This window comes from Gossypium hirsutum, chromosome D01 (assembly GCF_007990345.1).
Source record: "Gossypium hirsutum isolate 1008001.06 chromosome D01, Gossypium_hirsutum_v2.1, whole genome shotgun sequence".
NCBI classification, from domain to species: domain Eukaryota; kingdom Viridiplantae; phylum Streptophyta; class Magnoliopsida; order Malvales; family Malvaceae; genus Gossypium; species Gossypium hirsutum.
In genome coordinates, this window is record NC_053437.1 from 5,721,240 (window position 1) to 5,742,695 (window position 21,456).

The following is a 21,456-nucleotide window of genomic DNA, read 5'->3' on the forward strand; positions in this document are numbered from 1 at the left end:
CATAGATACAAAAAATTTGATAGTCGATACAATTAAATTAATTCCATGCTAAAAGAATAAAAATTACTGTCTATCGATTGCAATGTTACTGATATTTCAGTAACTTGATTTATTTGTAATAATATGAATTTTGGCTGAGAAAAAAAATATTTTAAATGAATTAATTTTTATTATGTGGATAAGGTTGACGAAGACCATTTCAAGTCAATATACAGCTCTCTAGTATTACTATTTTTATCTTTATCAATCATGCATGATTGTCTTGCACGCCCTTTTTTTAATTTTTGTTTTTCCTTTTAGTGTGAATGCTTACAAATCACAGTAGCTAGGAACAAGGATATGAAAGTAGATATTTTCGAAATGACTTAAAGATGTGCAAAGAGAAATTACATCATAGCACACTTGTTCACACTAGCCATCACTTTTAAGATGTTCACTGCCATAATTTCCTCCTATTAATTGTTAAATGAACAAACAAACTCATGAAATTGGACTGCACTTACCGACGTAGAGATTCAAGAATCTGATTGTTAATACGATCAAATTTACATCCTATTACTGGAAATGACAAAAAATTTTACGTGGGAAGTACATCTTTAATAACTCCCGTCAAAAAAGTAAAGATAGTATCTCGGTAATTTGTATCAATCAAAATTCAATTTGTAAACAGGAAAAGAAATATGGTTGTTGATTAATTAGCCAAATCATCTTCCTCTAATAAAGTTAATTTAACTACTATTAAGATGTTCTTACATTCCGTAGTAAAAAATTACTCTTAGAAGATAAATTTGATCATTCTCAGGAAAAAACAATTTACACCCTGCTAGTAAAACTTCGATTATTGGGATCTAATTATGGCAATAATGTTGGGTCCCTCCATTATTTTCTTTGATAAAGTTTACAATAAAAACAAGAAAGCATATCATCTAAAAGAATCAACGTGTCTCTAAAATAGAGGTAAACAAAAGCAAAAAAAGTACGAAGAGTTACTAACAGCGAAAGCAAACGTAAAAGGTGATATCTATCTATAATAATATATATAAACTGGAGAGAATACTTTCTATTTTTAATTGTATTATTAAATTTATATTTAAAAATATTAATTAAAAATTAATTTAATCTTAGCTTAATTTACATGGATATTGTTATTAATGCTAGAGGAAGTGCTAAAACATTTATTCTTCTCATTGTGGCTTGAGGAGGGAGTATGGATAGTTTTAGATATTTTTTTAAAAAAAATATATGATCCAAACATAGAGATTATTTTATAAAATTATTCATTCTTTATCTACTTATTGTTTTTTTTATAATTTTTTATAAAAAAATTATTATTTATTTTTATTATAAAACAAATCTCACATTCCAAGAAATTTAAATAATTTTAAAAGACTCGGGAAAGACTTACAACAGTCCACATGACATTAAGGAATATAAATAAATCCACCTTCGCATGGCATCTCTCAAGCCTCCACTCATAGCAAATTTCCAACTTCATTTCCTTAAAACTTTTGCCTCCAATCATCTCTTGTTTCTTAGGTTCTAGAAATGGGAAAGTTTATATGGTTGTGTCAAATCCGTAGTCTCCTCTTAGTTCTGTTCTTTCTTTCCGTAGTCGATTCTTTTTTGAGTTTGTCTTCCTCTTCTCTTAATCCTATCCCTTTGTGTCTACCAGAAGACACCTCCGCCTTGATCCAATTCAACAACACCCTATTCATTGATGAATCTGCTAATGATTTATGTGCATATCCCAAAACAAAATCTTGGAATGAAAGCACAAACTGCTGCACATGGGAGGGAGTCACTTGTAATAAAGTAACTGGTAAGGTGATTAGCCTCGACCTTAGTTGCTCTATGCTTGCCGGTTCACTTTCCCCAAACACCAGCCTTTTCCGCCTTCAAGGACTCAAACGACTCGACCTTTCTTTCAACAATTTCAGTGGTTCGATTCCATCTGGTTTTAGTCAGTTAGTAAGTCTGACATATCTTGATCTTTCTGGCTGTTCCTTCTCTGGTTTAGTTCCGTCAGATATTTCTTTGCTATCAAAATTGATTTCACTTAATCTTTCTACAAATGATTTGAAATTTGATAGGCAAAGTTTTGACATGCTTACGCGCAACTTAACTAAATTAGAAAATCTTGTACTTGAATTGATAAATATGTCTGATTTTGTGCCTACCTCCTTCATGAACTTGCCTTCATCTCTAAAGCATTTGGGGCTTAGGTTTTGTAATTTGAAGGGGAAATTCCCTACAGAAATATTCCAGTTCCGGTACCTAGAATATGTTGATCTAAGCTTCAACTCATTGACAGGTTACCTCCCTAGCTCCAATTGGAGTAGTCACCTCAAGTACATTGACCTTAATGATAATCAATTCAGAGGGTCAATTCCTGCATCCATTGGCAACCTCACAAAAACCACCTTTCTGGATTTATCTAATAATGAATTCCAAGGTCAACTTCCCTCTTCACTTTTCAGCCTTAAACAGCTTACTGATTTAGTGTTATCAGACAACAGTCTAGAGGGTTTCCTCCCGACTCATGTACGCGGGTTTCAGGATCTAAAAGTTTTGTGTTTAAGTAATAATTTGTTAACCGGTGCAATTCCATCTTGGCCTTTTACTTTGCCATCTTTGGAAAAGTTAGACCTCAGTGGTAACAGGCTCTCTGGTCCTATCAACCAGATTCAAAAGCCTAATTCAGTTCAAAAGGTTGATTTGGGCTACAATGAAATCCATGGTGAAATACCGAGTTCGTTCTTTGATCTTGTAAATCTTACTGAACTTGATCTTTCATCAAATAATTTTAAGGGTGTAATCAACTCAGTTATGTTTTCAAAGTTAGAGAATCTTTTAACACTTGATCTTTCATCAAATAGTTTTAGCGGTGTCATCAAGTTAGATGTGCTTTCAAAGCTAAAGAAGCTTGGAGAACTTAATCTTTCAAACAACACATTGCTATCATGGAGTAGTGACAGTGGCTCTAACACTACTTTTCAAGAGCTCGATACTTTATACTTCTCTTCTTGCAACGTAAGGCAATTTCCAAATTTCTTACGATCAGCCAAAAAATTGAGGATTCTCGATCTTTCTAATAATTCAATTCAAGGTTCAATTTTCAAGTGGGAATCAGAAGGTTGGGAACAATTGATTGTTTTAAATCTTTCCTACAACTCACTGACGGGTTTAGAGCATTTTCCAGGGAAGAATCTTAAATTCCTTGATCTTCGTTCAAACCTACTCCACAATCTTCCTCCGACTCCACTACCGCCTTCATTGCAAGGATTTTGGATTTCAAACAACAATTTGACAGGAAAAATCCCCCCTTCAATTTGTACTTTGACTTCACTTGATGTCCTTGATATGTCTAGAAATTACTTGGGTGGAGTTATTCCGGCTTGTCTTGGAAATTTTAGCCACGAGATATTAAACATAAACCTACAAATGAATAAATTTCGTGGAAAAATCCCTGATTTTTGCGTCGATGACAATGCTTTGGTGAATCTTGCACTTAACGACAACCAATTGGAAGGGTTATTGCCACGATCCTTGAGTAATTGTACTTCTTTGAAGTTCTTAAACCTGGCAAATAACAAGTTAAGTGACACCTTTCCCCATTGGTTGGGTGTACTTCCAGATTTGCAAGTTTTAATCCTCCGACTCAACAATTTTCAAGGTCCCTTGAGCATTTCCAATGATACTAAACCATCCTTTTCATCATTGCAAATTGCTGATCTCTCTCAGAATAAATTTACTGGCCTCTTGCCTACAACTTTCTTCCAAAATCTAGATGCTTTGAAGCATGCAATAAGCAAACATAAATCAATGTTTCAAGAAGCCTGGGAAAATCTAGGACTATCTCAGCATTTAGCACTCGATTATTATGGTCAAATTTCATTGGATGTAACGACGAAAGGATCAGACATAGAGTTGGAGTACAAAAGATCGTTACCCATTTTCTCTGGCATTGATTTTTCAAGCAATAAATTCTATGGAAAGATCCCTGACGTCATTGGAGAGCTTCATGCAATTCACATGCTCAACCTGTCTCACAACAACTTCATAGGTCATATCCCACCCTCGTTGGGAAAGTTAGTGGAACTTGAATCATTAGATCTTTCATCAAACAAGCTCAGCGGCAGGATTCCATCTCAGTTGACAAACTTGACATTTCTTGCAGTGTTAAATTTTTCCGATAATAATCTGGTGGGACCAATCCCCCATGGAAATCAATTCGACACTTTTGAGAACGATTCCTATCATGGAAACTTGGGATTATGTGGCTTCCCTTTGACAAAGCAATGCGACAATGGGGACGAACCTAAACCACATGCATCGAAGTTCAAGGAAGATGAAGGTTCTCCAATAAGCTTTTTATGGCAACTTGTAATGATGGGATATGGATGTGGAGCAGTGCTAGGATTGAGCACCGGCTACATCGTGTTCACTACTGGAAGGCCGTGGTGGTTTGTGAGAATGGTTGAGAGAGATTGGAAACCGAATGTTACAAGGTGGGTTTGCAAAATTCGAGGAAAAAGAAACATTCACTGAATTTAAAATTTCAAGGTATGTTTTTAACCATCTATTAATTTCTCATTGGTTTTGTAATCTAGAGATTAGACTTAATCTCTTTCCTCTTTTTACTGTCATGAACAGTGGTTCGAACTGAAGCTGAGAGAAGAATGCACCCTTGCTACAATACAATTGGCTAGAAATTAAAGAGGATAGTTTCTGGGTTCGTTTACAGTGCAAGTGGTTTTAAGATAGGATTCAAGGTGTCGTTGGAGGATAACTTGCATTGCTTGTTCAATTCGATCATGCTTAAAGTTTGGTCAGCAAAATTAATAATAAGTTTTCCAATTACGTCACGTTTTTTTATTTCAACTATTAAATATTAATTATCAAGTAATTATAGAAGTTTAATTCCCTTTATGAGTTATTGATATACTAATTTTCTAATTATCAGATGCTTTTTAATTTAATTAACGATTAAAAATCATTAATTCAATAATAAATAGCCTTTTTTAGAATAATTTCATTATAGGTTCTGATTATAACTTTTCACAATACCTAGAACTACCTGTAGTTCCTCCCCAACTCCTAAATAAGATAATAATGCGTTTCAGTACGCTCAAACTCAGGTTTTACTGCATTAGCAATAATGCCCATACCAATCGAACTAAAATTCAAGTCAATTTAATAATTAATTTTATTTACTAAGATAAATTAATTTATATTTTAATTTAATAGAAATAACACATTAATATGAACTTTAATGGAATAAAACAACCAAGAAAATTAATTATAGTTTAAATATTTAATTTTTAAAATTATCATAGATATAATTACAATTTGAATAGGTAATTTTAAAAATTACTAAAGAGCAAATACGTCATTCACTGTTAATAAATTTTGAGTTGATAAATATTTTTAAAAAGAATTATTACAATTTTAAAATATACATATAGTTTTAATTTTTGGATATATTCTTTTAATTTTTTAAAGTTTCAATTTTTAACTATTTAAATGGTTTTTTTTTTATAACTTGAGGTGATTTTATCATAAGCAAATGGGCTCAAGGCATATTATTGTCTCAAACCTTGCAAATTGAAAGTAGTGGCTTAAGGAAGACTGTAATCCACTTGATTTATTGGACAAAACTTATATTTATCCTTCAGCTTTTATTTTTGGTGGTTTTTGTAATGATTTAATAGGTTTTTTTAGACTTTATCTTAAGATAATTTTTAGAGTTTATTTATTCAGAATTGTTATGAATGGCTGCCTAAATAGGTTGCAATTGGCAAGTTGAAGATGCAGTTGAAGGTAAGGGCGAAGTCAGAAAATCGTTTCAAGGGTTAAAATTAAATTTTAAATTTTAATAATTTTTAAAATATTAAATTAAAATTTTATCATTTTTAGGAGGTTAAAGTGTAATATTATTTTTATTAATTTAAAATTTAAAAAACTTTTAAAAATAATTTTCCATATTAAGGGGCCGGCCCCTCTCACCCCTATATCCACCTTTGTGCTGATTTTGTTAGTTTATTTGCTGTCAACTTTTTTTTTGTATTTTTGCATTCATTTAATAGATTTTATTTGTGACAGTTTAAATTGTTTGTAAGTGAAATATTTGGGTAAGTAATTCTGGGGCTATTTATTGGGGTAATATTTTTTTTTTGTAAAAATAGATTAAACTTTAACAGAAATATATATGAATCACAGTAAAATTATTTGCGAATTATATAAACAATACATTGCGTGTTTAGCTCTCCTTATCCACACTGTTTTTTTATTATTGTTCTCTAGCTTGTTCAATCTCGTATTTGGACAATCTATTTAGACAACAATTTAAACAAGAAGCAAACTGACCAGTTATTTTCAAGTAGGCAGATTAAAACCAACGGCAACTCATTTTATTTTATATCTTTTTTTCATATTTATTATCAAAAAATAGTTTGAATGAGAATCGGGGCTTAGATTTCCTATGCTACTCATCACTAAAATATCAAAAAGATTTAGAGAAAAATGGAAACTTTTGCTGCAGATTGCTTTATCAGTAGAACCGTTCATGAGTCCGGAATAAATTTCAATAAACAACTACAATTATCATGGAAAGTTTTGATTGAGAGGATTCTTAGTTGATATCTTACTTCAATTATTTACCTTTCTTTTCTCCATAGTTTCACAGCTTTCATGGTCTGGGATTTTGACGGTTTGGCAACAAGTTTGAAATGAATTGCTACATCAATGCTTGACTCAGTCATGAAGTCCGTTTTCAATGTTCAAGTGCTTCATCTCTGAAAATAAATTCACACTTCACAGGACTCTTATTCATCCTATTTACTTTGAAACAGTAAATGCTATTAAAGAAGTGAAGAAGGATGGACGCAATTCCAGTGATTTCTCAGAATGACTTTTAAAGTTTGGAAGCTACTAGGAAAGTGAAGATGGAGCCAAATCATTTGAAATTTAATACATCAATGCTTGAGTCAGTTATGAAATTAGTTCCTTACCATGACGTACCTATTGAAAATATTGAATAGGAAATTATAAGTCAAGTAGACCACAATTTTTATAAGCTAGAAGTCGTCAGTAAATCATAGATGTAGGCAAATTTTGTAGGAAAAGTCAACTTCTTAAAAGCAACGTTAGAACACGGATCTCAACACAAATTTCTCCACTTGGAGTAGACCCCCCGCCCTTTTTTTTTTCCCATCATGTATAATTAAAAAGAATTCCCTCTCACAAGTTGTATTTCCACTGAACTTGATGGGAAACACTGGGTTAATTATGGCTCTTATGATGGCGGTGCTGTTGCTTCATTTTGTCGTTTCATTCTCTACCAAAACAACTGATATCAACACAGATCGATCGACTCTTCTTGCACTGAAAGCCCATGTTAGTGATCCTCGAAATTTTTTGACAACCAATTGGTCTGTTGATATCTCGATTTGTAATTGGGTCGGTGTCACCTGTGAATCTCGTAATCAAAGAGTCATAGCTCTCGATCTTTTTAACATGAGTCTCTCTGGCACCATACCACCTGACATGGGAAATCTATCTTTTCTTACTCGGCTCAATATCGGGTACAACAATTTTCATGATCTATTACCGGTCCAGTTGACTAATTTGTATCGATTGAGATTTATCAGCATGTCTGATAACAATTTCCACGGAGAAATCTCATCATGGGTTGGTTACTTCCCTGAGCTTCAGTATTTGTCTTTGAGCAATAACAGTTTCACCGGTCCTATCCCATCTGATATGTGTGATCGTCTACCCACACTGAAAGAGCTTTATTTGTCTAACAACAAGCTTTCTGGGAAAATTCCAATAGGTTTATTCAAGTGCAAAGGGTTACAGAACATATCTTTGGCTTTCAATAGTCTGGAGGGGATTCTACCAGAAGAAATAGGGAACTTGACGACGCTTAGGACTCTAGATCTCCGCGACAACCAGATCCAAGGTAAAAAGCATTTGGATTCAATTTTAGCTTATTTTGTTGTCTTTCTCCGACTGCAATTGTCTGCTTTGTTCGACAGGAAAGCCTCAAATTTTCTTTTACCAAGTAATTTTTTTTAATAAAAATCATCATGCTTTTCATCAATCATAATAGCTTGTTAATATCTTGCACTTCAACGTTTGAATCTCTTTGGTTTACCCAGTAATAATTTAATAAGTACTATATCGCATTTCTTCATTATTTATATTGATTTTTTAAATTTCTTAATGAAATTTATGTTTAATTTCTACAAATTTGTTTAATATTTTAACCTTGTGCATTTCATAATTTTTATAATAATATTTCAAGGACTAAAATATAGAAAAAGAAAATGCTGAATTATTTCATTTTTTTTAAAGTAACCTTTATATATCTTTACCCAAATAATTTTTTATTTATTAAAATATTAGATTTCTATCCAAATTATAAGTTCTGACTTGCTTAACTCACATATAATAATTATTTGATTAGGAAAGAAAGAGAACAAAAGTAAATGGAAATTAATAAAAAGGGAAAATTACAAATTGGGCCTTATTTGATTAAGACTGTATAATAGATTTAGAATAAATTATAGGCAATAAAATTTGGATTATTGGACCATACCTCGTTTAAATTAAAGAAAAAAAGAGGTACGATAACAAACCTTTTTTTTTACATTTGTTTAACAAATTAATTCTATGGTGCAGGTGTAATCCCACAGCAAATTAGTAATCTAACAGGTCTGAAAGTTCTATATTTATCCCATAACTTTTTAACAGGTATTATATAATATTTCTTCACTTTTCAATTTCACTAATTAGTAGTTTAGTATGCATATATATATATGCGCCTGATTGTGAGAATTAGGAATAGAACCCAACCCAATGAATTAGAAAATTGGGAAAGGGATGATATGGTTAGGTTGAATTTGTTCATTGTATCGATAATGCAGGACATATTCCAGTTACCTTGGGCAATCTAAGAGATCTAGAATTGCTGGACCTATCGGATAATGATTTAAGTGGAACACTTTCATCCTCGGAAAGGAGCTTCCTGTCATCATTAGCTAATTGTAGTGGGTTGACAACCTTGGCATTTGAAAGTAATCCATTAATCAGTGGTTACCTTCCGCCTTCTATAGCAAATCTCTCGGTTTCTCTTCAATATTTCGATGCTTCGAGTTGCAGCATTAGTGGTAGCATTCCAGGGGAAATTGGTAACTGGAATGTTGCTACATATCTGGATTTTTCTGGGAATCATTTTTCAGGTGCAATCTCAGATAGAGTTTGTAAGCGGAATAATGATTTGAGATATCTTGCCGTTAATGACAACCAATTGGAAGGAACATTACCGTTGTCTTTAACTAATTGCAGTGAACTAGTATTTTTGAATGTTGCAGACAACAATCTAAGCGATACCTTTCCTCACTGGTTAGGTATTCTTCCACAGCTTCGAGTTCTTATTTTGAGATCTAATAGATTTCACGGTTCCATTCAAAGTTACATAGCCACATCTTCTTTCTCCAAATTGCAAATTATTGATCTCTCTCATAATGACTTCACTGGCCTATTGCCAACCAATTTCTTCCAAAATCTCAAGGCTCTGAAAGAAGCTGAATACGTAGACAATGGTAATTGGTACTCCCTTGTTGTTAATTTAACTATTAAAGGCTTGGAGCTAGAGTTTACGCTAAAAGTACGTATGCCCTTATTAACATGCATAGATTTGTCGATGAATGGATTCCATGGAGAAATTCCTAAGGTAGTTGGAGAGCTTAGATTGCTTCAAGCACTCAATCTCTCTCATAACAGCCTGACTGGTCCTATCCCACCGTCATTTGGGAATTTGGCAGCACTTGAATCATTAGATCTCTCATTTAACAAGCTGAGTGGCAGAATCCCTTCCCAATTGACAAATTTGACATTTCTTCAAGTGTTAAGGTTTTGGAACAATAATCTTGTGGGGCCCATTCCCCATGGGAAGCAATTTGATACATTTGAAAACGACTCTTATCGAGGAAACTTGGGTTTGTGTGGATTCCCATTATCAAAAGAATGTAACAATGATGAAATAGCAGAACCAGCACAAGATGAGGAAGATAATGGTAATGGTAATGGTAATGGAAATGGAAATGGAATAGCTTTTATTTGGAAAGTTGCAATGATGGGGTATGGATCTGGAATGGTATTAGGAATTAGCATAGGATACATTGTATTCACGACAGGAAGACCGCGGTGGCTTGTAAGAAAGATTGAGAGAGATTTGCAAAACAAAGTTTCAAGCTGGTTTGGGAAGAAAAGTAAGTAGTCCTGCAAATCCATCTTTATATGTGAGTTATTGTATTTCATAGAAATAAACATGCAACTTTTTCCATGCTAAATGAATAATTAGGTAAATCACAAATTGATTATTTTTATTTTCATCCATCAGGAATGAGTCCGAGAAAAGATGAAGTTCCTCAGCTTGTACAAGAGCAAGGTGTATGTATGTAATGCATCCATAGCAGCTTCTCTCCATGGAATGTATGTTCTGATAATGGGAGTTCTTACTGATAGTTTGCTTTGGTTTTTATGCTTTTCTTTGCATAGTTTTTCAGCTTTCATGGTCTGGGATTTTCGCCTTTCGCAAGAAGTTTGCGTGTGCTAAACTTTACTAATGATCGTAATGTTTTTTTTCAAGGCAATCAGTTCTGGACCGGTAGATGTATTGTTTTGTTTTCATGGGTGTTTGTGGCTTGTAAGAATGGTTGAGAGAGCCATGCAAAACAAAGTTTGAAGCTGGTTTGGGAAGAAAAGAAAGGAGTCCTGCAAATCCATCTTCATTATGTGAGTTACCGTACATCATTAAAATAAATGTCCTTTCTTTGGCATGCGAAATTAATTATAAGTAGATAGATCTCAATAATTTTGTAAAATCAAAATTAGACCATTTTTATTCTCATTCATCAGGTAACTTCCGAGATGAGTCTAAGAAAAGATGAAGTTCCACAACTTTTATAAGAGCGAGCTGACATGTATGTTCTGCATCTATAGCTGCTTCTCTTCATGGAATGTTCTGGCTGGTAGCTTGCTCCAGTTTTTCAAAATTTTTCCAAAGTTTTTCAGCTTTCATGGTCTGGAATTTTGACAATTTGTCAAAAAGTTTGTTTTAAAGTGTAGAAATAAATTGCAACACCCCCTATAAGCAGTTCTCTGTTTTGGATAGGTGTTTGTTTGCAAAATTTTAGTAGGGATGGTATGGTAATGGTAGCGAATCTCTTATACTTCGACATCGCTCACTCGTTAGATAAAATCTCACCAATATACAAGACTATCACTATTTAATTAAATTCAAATAAATTAAAACATTTAATATAAAAATCATAGAGATCAAAATTTGTTTTGAAAATAACTTTCAAATTGTGTAGTAAATGAAGGAAGTTCAAAATAAAATTGTCTTAGTAGTATCTGTAGCAGGCCCAATTGCCCGGGCCCAGAATAATAAATAAAATCATGAATAAAAAGTCATCACCGATCACACTTTAAAAAAATGTCGGTGGCAACTCTTATTTTTGTTTTTAAAAGTTGATCCACTTTTATCAAAAAATGGTTTCGACAATATCGAAAATATAAAACTTTGAAATGTTTTGTAAATTTCAAAGAAATGAAATAATATCTTAAATCATCACACCTCAAATTTCTCAAGTTTATAATTAAAATCAAAATTTGTAAAAATATTTAAAGGAGCGAGTTTAACTACTCATTGAGTAACTAGCATTTCTCTTAATTGGGTTAAACAAACATAAAAATATTTAGGCCAAATATCTTATTGAAAATACGTAATCGCAAAATTTATAAGTAACCCGTGATGATATAATCCAAAACATATTTCATGTTAAAACAGTAATTAATAAAAATTAATAATTTTAAAATACACTAATAGATAAAAAAATTAACTCTTTTTTTATCGTTATGATCGCTCTTAACCTTGATGGCAAAGGTCAAAAACCACAATTCACCCTAATAGAAATGGGTCAAAACAAAAGCCATAAATCTCCCCCAACAGTAATGGTTCAAAAACCACTATTCTAACCTAGTGGCACGGTTGAAATTTATTTCTAAGCACAAAATACATGTCAATACAAACCATATTTAACCCATTAGTAAGGTTGGAACATAGCATACCGAAAACAAATTTAAAATCACAAAATTGAATTTCTTGTAATGTCTCAAATATATATATAAAACATAAGACGTAATTTAATATTATATTTCCTCAAAACATATTATATATAAATATACCAAGACATTATTTGAAAAGCATAAATGTACCAAAAGCATAATTCAAAAACATATTTCTCAAAAATAATCACATAATCCAATTTAAATATAGAAAAATACTAACACTTAACTAATTCAAAATTTCACTTCGTTAATTTAAAACCATACTGACATGTTTAACCTAATTTTCATAAAACATGAATAAAATATCATATATTACTTAAATACCATAGAACATTTTAAGTCGATTTTTGAAAATTAAACACCAAAGAAATATTGAGTGGCCTACTGGATCAACACTTGAACAACCATTTTTATAAGTCTCCTAATAACTTAAAATTTAAGAATAGGACTTGAAAATCAAAATTTGATCAACAAAGCATAGGCTTAAAAGCGATAACTTTTCGTGATAATCCTACAAAACTTCAGTTGTGGATCAATTCCCTTAATAAATTAAGACAATTGCACAATTTAATAAGACTATCTTTTACCTCAAAATTAAGTAAATTAAATTTAATAAAATACATGCATATTATAAGAAATTTTAATTTATTAATAAAAATCAATTTAGTATAGTTTCCAACAAATAAATATTTTTAAAAATAATTAAAAATCAAATTTTCAGAAATTTTGAAATCGTCCTAAACATCGAGATGATTTGGCTTAGTTGAAGCCATTCTCAAATTTTACTTGGTATTTCTACAAAGCAAAAACATGATTTTGATTAAAAATTTTAATACTAAAACTAAAAAATTTATTTTATTAAAATCAATTTCGAAACTTAAAACATAAGAAATCATCATAGTTATCCAGATTTATTTGTGTTAACAATTTCAACTTACTTTAGAGTCTTATAGTTTTGTAGCACAAAATTCTTGATTAAGATAATAAGAAAGTTTAGTTTAAAATTACTTCTTATTTAGATTAGATTAGAGCTCTAGTATAGTTAAGAGTTCTATTTAGATTTATTTAGCTATCTTTGTATTGTACACAATGGAGACAATTGATTATTATTCTATTTCTATTTTGAGTTAATAAATTCCTTTTATGTTTTCTTTTCAAAAATTCCTTTTGAGTTTCTTTTTAGAAGAGTTTTTAACAATCTTTTTAGATTGTGAAAGTCAATTTGAAACTTGTTCTTGTCAAGATTTCTATTTTGGAGAGGAAATTAGAGTCGCTTAAAGGGATTGTGAATTTTTCGTGTTTCCAGCTTTCTTAGGATTTCTACCTACCATGTTCTTTCTTTCCATCTATCTTCTTTATTTTCATCCTTATTGTTCTAATATTTGATTTATTTATTTATTTTGACTTGGATTCTATTGCATTTCAGGTTGAAATCCAAATTTATTTTTGAACGTCTATAGCCCTAAGTCAAATTCGTGACCTGAATAAACTTTACAATCCACTTTCGCATTGATCCGCCTCATTCTTTATCATTGGTATCAGATTTGGGCATTTTAGGTGTTTTTTATGTTCTTATAAAATTGGTTTCCAGCAAATAACATCAAAACAATTTTTTTTACTTGGACAATTTTTGGAAAAAAAATATATTTCAGTGGGTAAACATTTTTTGATCTGAAATTTTACATACTATTTATTGGCACTATTTTAAAATATAAAAAATATTTTCCAAAAAAAAGTGATAAAAAAGTATAGTAAAGAATAGAAAAAAAAGATTGGACAGTCCTCGAGATCGTTATGACAGTCTCGAAAACTATAAAAAAAAATGTGAAAGTAACCATGAAATGGTTGGAGATAGAGCTAGATCTGGACAAATCATTAACTGATTTCACACTCATTGATTTTTCAAACAATCGATTCAGTGGACGAATCCCTGAGGCACTCGGCGAACTTCATGCTCTTTAAGTGCTCAACCTCTGACACAACAGATTAAACGATACCCTATATCACCGTCATTGGCAAATATGGCAACACTTGAATCATTAGATCTGTCATCTAACAAGCTTGGTGGTAGAATTCCTTCCGAGTTAACGAAACTGACATTTCTGGAAGTGCTAAACTTGTCGCAAAACAATTTTTTTCGGACCAATTTCGGTTGGACATCAATTCAATACTTTCGATATTGATTCCTATGCTGGAAACTTGGGTTTATGCGGCTTCACACTATCAAAGAAATGTGGTAGTGACGAGGAACGAAAGCCACTAACACCAAAGTTTGTGGAAGATGAAGATTCTGCAATACCCTTTATTTGGGAACTTGTAATGATGGGGTATGGCTGCGGAGTAGTGTTAGGATTGAGTACGGGATACATAGTATTCACAACTGGAAGACCGTGGTGGTTGGTTAGAATGGTTGAGAGAGACTGGCAGAGGAATTTTACAAGATGGGGCCGCAGGATTGGAAGAAAAAGAAACTAGCACTTCATCCAAATTGCATAGGTGAGATTCAAATATGTTTTGCTTAAACTTGGACCAAAAATTGTATTTACTTTTTAATTGATAATGCATATATAGTAATTTAGACTTAACTTTTCCATTCTATTTGCCATAGTTGGACCTGAGCTGAATTGGAGGGAAAATGAAGAACTGCTTCTGTAAGATTTGGGTCGAAGCCTCTGTTCTTACCTTTTGGGTTCATTTTCAAGGCAGTGGTTCAATGATAAGATGAAGGTGTTGTTTGAGGATACCTTGCTCTTTCTTGGCTTATTATTCAACTTCGATAATATGGGTGTTTTTATTTGTAAATTTACATTTATGGGTTTATGTTCTACTTTTGTAAGAATATGTACTGTTTTAATTCCTGTTTTCAGGTATGTTTTATCCTTGATGTGTTTGAATACAACTTTTCTTGAATATTCAAAGAAAACTTAGTAGTTTTGGTCATCTTTGTTTGAATTGTTTATACTTTGCCAATTCTTGCTTTGTTTCTGTTGTCAGGATTGTTAAGATTTATTTTTGGATATTAACAAGATTTATTTGCTGTTTTTTTTTTATATTAGACAATGGTTAAATTTTGATTTTGATATCTATACTATACTCAAATTATGATTTGATGTATCCTTATATATTAATTTATGTTGCTTAGAAATTGATCATTGTGACTTAATGAGTGAATGTAGGTTTCGTAGGTTCCAGACGTGTGATTTGTCAAATTAACAATCAAGTGTGTGAAACTAACCCGAAACCTTGCTCGAAACTTGAGAAAATTATGAAATAGGGATTGTTTTCGAAACTACCTAGCAAATATAATGCTCAAATCCTCACTTTTGTGCTTGTTTAACAGCCTAAATTATATTGCTAATAGATAAAAAAAATTAACTCTCTATGATCACCCTTAACCTTGATGACAAAGGTAAAAAATAACAATTAACTGGAGTGAAAATAAATTGAAATAAAAACCATAATTAACTCTAGTGGCAATGAATTGAAACAAAAATAAGGGTTAATTTTTTCTCATTTTATTTAAAATTTAAAATTGTGACGTTGATATTTTAATTTTATCGATTCTTTGGTATAAAATAGAGGCTGGATGGAAATATTTTATTTGAGAAAATGTTATCTTGATTTGGTGCAGATATTAAGTACGAAATTATGTTTATAGTCTTTTAATTTCAAGCTACTTTCACATTAGCCCAAGATCACTGTACAAGCCCATTTTGCCCGGGCCCATACCAGCAAACCAACCCAAACAAACTAGACTAGTAAAACACTTCTAGTCCATTACAACAAAAATTAACCCAAAATGCCCAAACCCAAATTCAAGCCCAAACCTAATAGCCCATAACAAACTTTCGGCAACAGCAAACCCTAGCCCCAACTGCCCATGAGCGCCGCATGTGTGCCGCTCCACCTCCTCGTCCACCACGCCCCACGCGTCTGACACTCCCACTTGCTCCACCGTGCCCACCACCTGCAACAGAGACAGAAACAACAGCAAAGAAAGCATGCGATGATGGGGAAAATGATGAACAAAAGGAACAAAACAAATATATTGGCTTTAAAAGCCGAAATCTGTCATGGGAACGGGGGGATTTTTTTCCTTTCATTTTTCAGTTGTAATACTACTTAGAATACAAAAAAAAGCAGATTGAAGCACGAAAAAGACCCGAAACAGAAAAGGCAGAGATCTAAGGTCCTTTTTTATTGTTCAAAAACTCATCTATTAGATTTTTTTTACATAGCATAGGTTTATAAAAAGGAAATAGCAAAAAAATAAAAATTTTACCTTTCCGGCCACCGCGTGCGGTGGCCGGCGCCGGCGCCGACGAGCCTCCGGTGGCCGACCGGTGACCCCCCCTTTGCCGGAAATCGCTCCGAGCTCCCCTCTCCTCTCTCCCTTTTCTTTTTTTTCTCCCTCAGCCTTACAAATGATTTTTTTGAAATTTTTTGACTTTTATAGGGGGTCAAAACGCACCGTTTTGGACCCCCAGTTTAAACAAATAAAACGACGTCGTTTTGAACGCGGGTCGGGTCGACCCGACCCGCACCAGGGAGGATCCGCGTGTTTTTCTTTGGAAGGGCTAATTGCACTTTTAGCCCTTCCGCTTTTTCGGGAGTTTACAATCAAGCTTTTCTTTATTTTTAATCTGGCCCATGGTTTCGCCCCGAATTCATTCTGGTCCCCCATGCTGCGCAGCGTTTTAATACTTGGGTTTATTGCGCTTTTGACCCTCCAAGTTGCACGCGCGTTACAATTAAGTCCCTTTTCTTGGTTTTCATTTTAAATTGGCCCTACAACTTTGTTTTTAATTCGATTTTAATCCTTTTTTCGTTTATTTTTGTATCTTCATCAAATATCCTTGTTATTTTTATATTATTAGTATTATTAGTATTACTATTATTATAATTATGTACTAGTGTATATTTTTATTACGTATGTGTATACACATATATTTTTGTATCTAACATTTTTCATTTCACTTTATTTTAATATTTTATTAATTTTATGTACGTTTCTTTTATATTCCAATGTTATTATTATTATTATTATTATTATTATTATTAGTTTATGCGTTGTTATATATTTATATATTTATAATATGTATATATACGTACTTATACATACTTAAATATATTTTTTCACATTTCATAATTCTTATATACTTACATATTTATGCATATTTTTACATCATATACATACTTATATATTTTATACTCTTAAAAATGCCTTTCGTATATTTCACATATTTTATAATTCACATACATATATTTTATATAATCACGATTTGTAAATATATAAATACACATTTACATTTTTTATAATATTTACCGATTTTACATATACGTACATACTTATCTATGTTTTCATATTCTGTAATTTATATATTTCTTATTTTATGGCTTTAAATTATACATGCATATATATATATATTTTTTACATAATTGTACTTATTGTCATCATTGTTACTTGGTGTATGTTTATTTATCCATGTACACTAGTGCTTTTTCTAAAATGTTAGTTCTATTTATTTAGTTGTATGCTTTGTTTATGTAATCTCCTCGTCATTTCATTTTGCCTATTGCATTGTTGTTACTCATTTTACTTTGCTCACCTTGTTGTATTCGTTATTGTTTTGTCAAGCATCGACACTAAACACCAAAAGGAAAATTTTTCTAAATAAGGCAATATTTCGCGTTTGGAAACTCGAGAAAACGTGCCCTAACGTGCTGGGTTTCGATTTCTCGTTTGACTAAATAGCCAAATATCCTCTTAAAGCTTCAAAGTATGGTTTCATTAAACTATAAGGTGATCTTGGTTTCGATGGTTAGAGTATCATGTCCTAACGTGCTGGATGTGATATTCCTTCGGAACAAGAGAATCTTATGTTTCAATTCACGATATCAGATTTTCTTTTAAGGATCGCATTTTTTAAAACTCTTCAAATTTTCAATTTTCGACACTAAGACACTAATTAATCAACTAGGTACCAATTTTGGGCGTATCGAGGGTGCTAATCCTTCCTCGTGCGTAACCGGCTCCCGAACTCATTTTTCTGAATTTCGTAGACCAAAATCGTTGTTTTAATAAAATTAAATCATTTATTAAAAACAACCACTTTTTGAGGTGACCCGATCACACCTCGTCAAAAAAGGATTGGTGGCGACTCCCGTTTTCATTCTTTTTTAAATCCAAGTCGACCCCGTTTTCATCCAAAAAAATGGTGTCAACAGCTTGGCGACTCCGCTGGGGACGATAAGAGAGTCAAGCCACGTGTTGATTATTTCTTGTCTTTTTGTCGAAAGTTGAAAATTCGATTTAAATTTACGATCCTCTCATCTCTTTTGTTTTGAGTTACATTTTTTATCGTGTTCTGTATTTTATTTTATACCTCCGCACATTCCATTGCATGACCGCTGGTCATACCCTTTTAAGTGGGAGTGAGAAACTACGCCTTCGTGAGGTTTTCACCTCCGCATGAGATAGTGAATCGCTTCCGGGATACATCCGTACCTATGTCTTCGTGAGATTTTGATCTCCGCATGGCCATAGGGAAATGTATTCCCCTGAACTGAACTCGGTCCATATGAGCCTATAATGGGTGAGGATCGAGGAATCTGCTGGTTCAGGTACCCTTACTTTAGAACCAAACCACACATAGCGAACCATAATAACCCACCGAGATAGAGCTATGCCAGACCCTAGTGCTTACCGAATGGATGCTTTATTTATTACTGTTTACTTTAAATCCTAGATCTAATTTGCTTTGTTTGTGATTGCATGGCATTTTCATTTCAAAAGAGGTGTCGGTTCACGTTCAGTATAGATAGAAAGCTCATCATGGAAAAGAGGTTTCTTGATAAAGTAGAAGACAATGCAGCTGTACGATTATGGGCTGAGACGACGTGGAGAGAGAAAGGCGATAGTCTTGCAGAAGGGTACGTATCAGAGTTATGGGACTTCACCCGTATCAGCGTAGTCCAAAATGATCTGCGAGAAATGAAGGAAATATGGGATCAATGGGACGACGGGACCAAGCAGATGTTTTACTGTGATTACGGGGACTTACCTCACCTACTTGGTGTCAAAGTGGACAAGCATTTATTCCGAGCCCTAGCCCAGTTTTGGAATCCTGCTTACAGTTGTTTCACTTTTGGAAAAGTGGACTTGGTGCCCACCGTGGAAGAATATACGACCTTGCTTCGGTGTCCAAAGATTCAAATTGACAAGGCCTATTCTAGAGCTGCTAGTGTCCCGACATTATTAAAAAATTTGATGAGCATTACAGGGATGAGCGAACAGTGGGTCGCTGCCCGAATTCAACAGAAAGGAGACAGTAAATGCGTTCCTTGGAAAAGCTTGCGAGATTTAGTATTAGCACACCCTGATGTGAAGAAAAGAGTGGATGTCTTCGTTCTAGGTATCTATGGATTGGTAATTTTCCCTAGAGCTTTAGGGCACGTAGATGAGGCCGTCTCTGATTTGTTCGATCGGCTTAGCAAAGGAGTCACGCCCATCCCGGCAATCTTAGCAGAAACCTTCAGATCTCTAAGCGCATGTCGAAGAGCAGGGGAGGGAAGGTTCATCGGATGCGCACAGCTACTATTGGTGTGGTTCCATAGTCACTTTTGGAAGGTGGAAAATGTTTCCTATCGAGTCTTCTCAGAAGACTATTCCCCATTGAAGGAACAAGTTACTACACCAAGACGAGACGACATCACGGAAGAGAAGTGGATGACGATTCTCCAAAATCTTCAGGAGGATGACGTTGAATGGAAAGCTCCTTGGATGGTACCCGACGAGATCCTGTATCGATGTGGGGATTTCGACTGGGTCCCTTTACTCGGAATTTGGGGAGCTGTCGGTTATGCCCCTTTACTTGTATTAAGACAATATAGATCGAGACAGTTCATACCAGCAACACAGGGGCTGGCTCAATGTGAGTTTTCTTATAAAGATGAAAACTACAAGAGAAAAACTCGAGAAATATCTAACGCTTGGAAACAGGTTCACCGAATGAAAAGATTTACCGTAGGAGCGATGGTAACTTCAGAATATTATGGGTGGTGGAGTAAAAGAGTCAATGACAACATCCCTAAGCCGAGGGAAGATTGCGTTCAGTCTATAGAGGAGCATCTACAAGTAGTTCCGTCAGAATTGGAGATCATCAAACGAGACTTTGAGAAAAGAAATTCTGAGTTGGGAAAGAGGATAGAACAGTTAGAAGAAGAAAGAATGCATTTGGGATTAGACATCGATATCCACAAGCTAGAAGCCGAGAAATTAAGGAAGGGAAAGAACAAAGCTGAAGAGGATTTGGATAGTCTAAAAACAGATTACAAGAAGCTGCGATTGTCGATGAGAACTGTCGGTCTGGGCAAAACGTCAGAGCAGTGGCGACAAGAGATCAATAAGGAAAAGAATAGGGCCGATCAGTGGGAAAAGAAATTTCAAGATGCTCGAGCTCGAGAAAACGCTTTGGAAAGGAGTTTGTTAGAGTGCCGAAATGAGAAGGCAGGATTAAAGGCCAAGGTGGCAGAGCTAGAAAAGTCACTTCACTCGTACCGTAGTCGCAATTCCATGATCGAATTAAGAGCAAGCTTAAATAAGATCGAAGAACTGAAAGAAAAGGTAGAGGAGCTTGAGGACGCATTACACAATTCTGAGCTACGAATGGAGCTTCTTGAGAGGAGTAATGATCAATGACAAGAGCAATTCCATCATTCTCAAAGGCAGATTAGAGATAGAGATTACATTATGGGCGAAGCTGTGACTCAAGTGCGGGAAGTGGCTGATCATCTGCAAACATTAGCAGTTCAGGCCGATGTATTGAGTTTAAAATATGAGTCAGAATCAAGCCGAGGTCGAGATTTAGCTTGGCTTCTTAGGAAGGTTAAGGCCTTGGGTATAAAGGCGATGCCGTATATGTAATTTATTTTATGTAAAGAAATTTGCTTTCTAGTTGAGTGTTCTAATGAAATTGAATTCGAATCAATGCCTCTTTTTGCATTCATCTCATACATTTGCATTACATCATATGCAGTAAGTTTCATAAAATGACCCTAATAAAATTAAATTATAACAGTTACCCTGGAAACCAACAAAAATCTAATCAAATATCACTACGGTACTCGTCGCCAAACAAAAGTAATGGATCAAAGGTTGGAAAGATTAGAACAGTTGCAACGAGAGATGCAAGATCAGATACATGAACGACTGGAAAAAATCCAGCAGGACATGTTAGAATCCCAGAACACTGTGATGAACCAATTAAAGCAGTTATTGGCTGGAGGGAATAACAAAGGAAAAGACCCCGTAGT

General features: G+C 33.6%; 2 protein-coding genes across 4 annotated transcripts; both read left to right on the forward strand.

Annotated features, from left to right (window-relative positions):
• The first annotated feature begins 1,463 nt into the window (after window positions 1–1,463).
• LOC107944931 (receptor-like protein 6) lies at window positions 1,464–4,865 on the forward strand. Of its 2 annotated transcripts, XM_041086866.1 has the most exons (3): window positions 1,464–4,063; window positions 4,178–4,563; window positions 4,654–4,865. In XM_041086866.1, exons 1-2 carry the CDS (start codon window positions 1,546–1,548, stop codon window positions 4,546–4,548), a joined length of 2,889 nt encoding a protein of 962 aa, XP_040942800.1. In that variant the 5' UTR covers window positions 1,464–1,545; the 3' UTR covers window positions 4,549–4,563; window positions 4,654–4,865. The 2 variants fall into 2 exon arrangements, with proteins under 2 accessions (XP_040942800.1, XP_040942799.1); XM_041086865.1 differs by having other exon boundaries at window positions 1,464–4,563.
• Window positions 4,866–5,881: 1,016 nt separating this feature from the next.
• On the forward strand, window positions 5,882–11,246 carry LOC121213782 (receptor-like protein 9DC3). Of its 2 annotated transcripts, none has more exons than XM_041086870.1 (6): window positions 5,882–7,963; window positions 8,686–8,757; window positions 8,931–10,277; window positions 10,409–10,500; window positions 10,666–10,803; window positions 10,927–11,246. In XM_041086870.1, the coding sequence occupies exons 1-4, from the start codon at window positions 7,267–7,269 to the stop codon at window positions 10,468–10,470; spliced, it is 2,178 nt and encodes a 725-aa protein (XP_040942804.1). In that variant the 5' UTR covers window positions 5,882–7,266; the 3' UTR covers window positions 10,471–10,500; window positions 10,666–10,803; window positions 10,927–11,246. The 2 variants fall into 2 exon arrangements, with proteins under 2 accessions (XP_040942804.1, XP_040942803.1); XM_041086869.1 differs by having other exon boundaries at window positions 5,885–7,963; window positions 10,658–10,803.
• The last annotated feature ends 10,210 nt before the right edge of the window (window positions 11,247–21,456 follow it).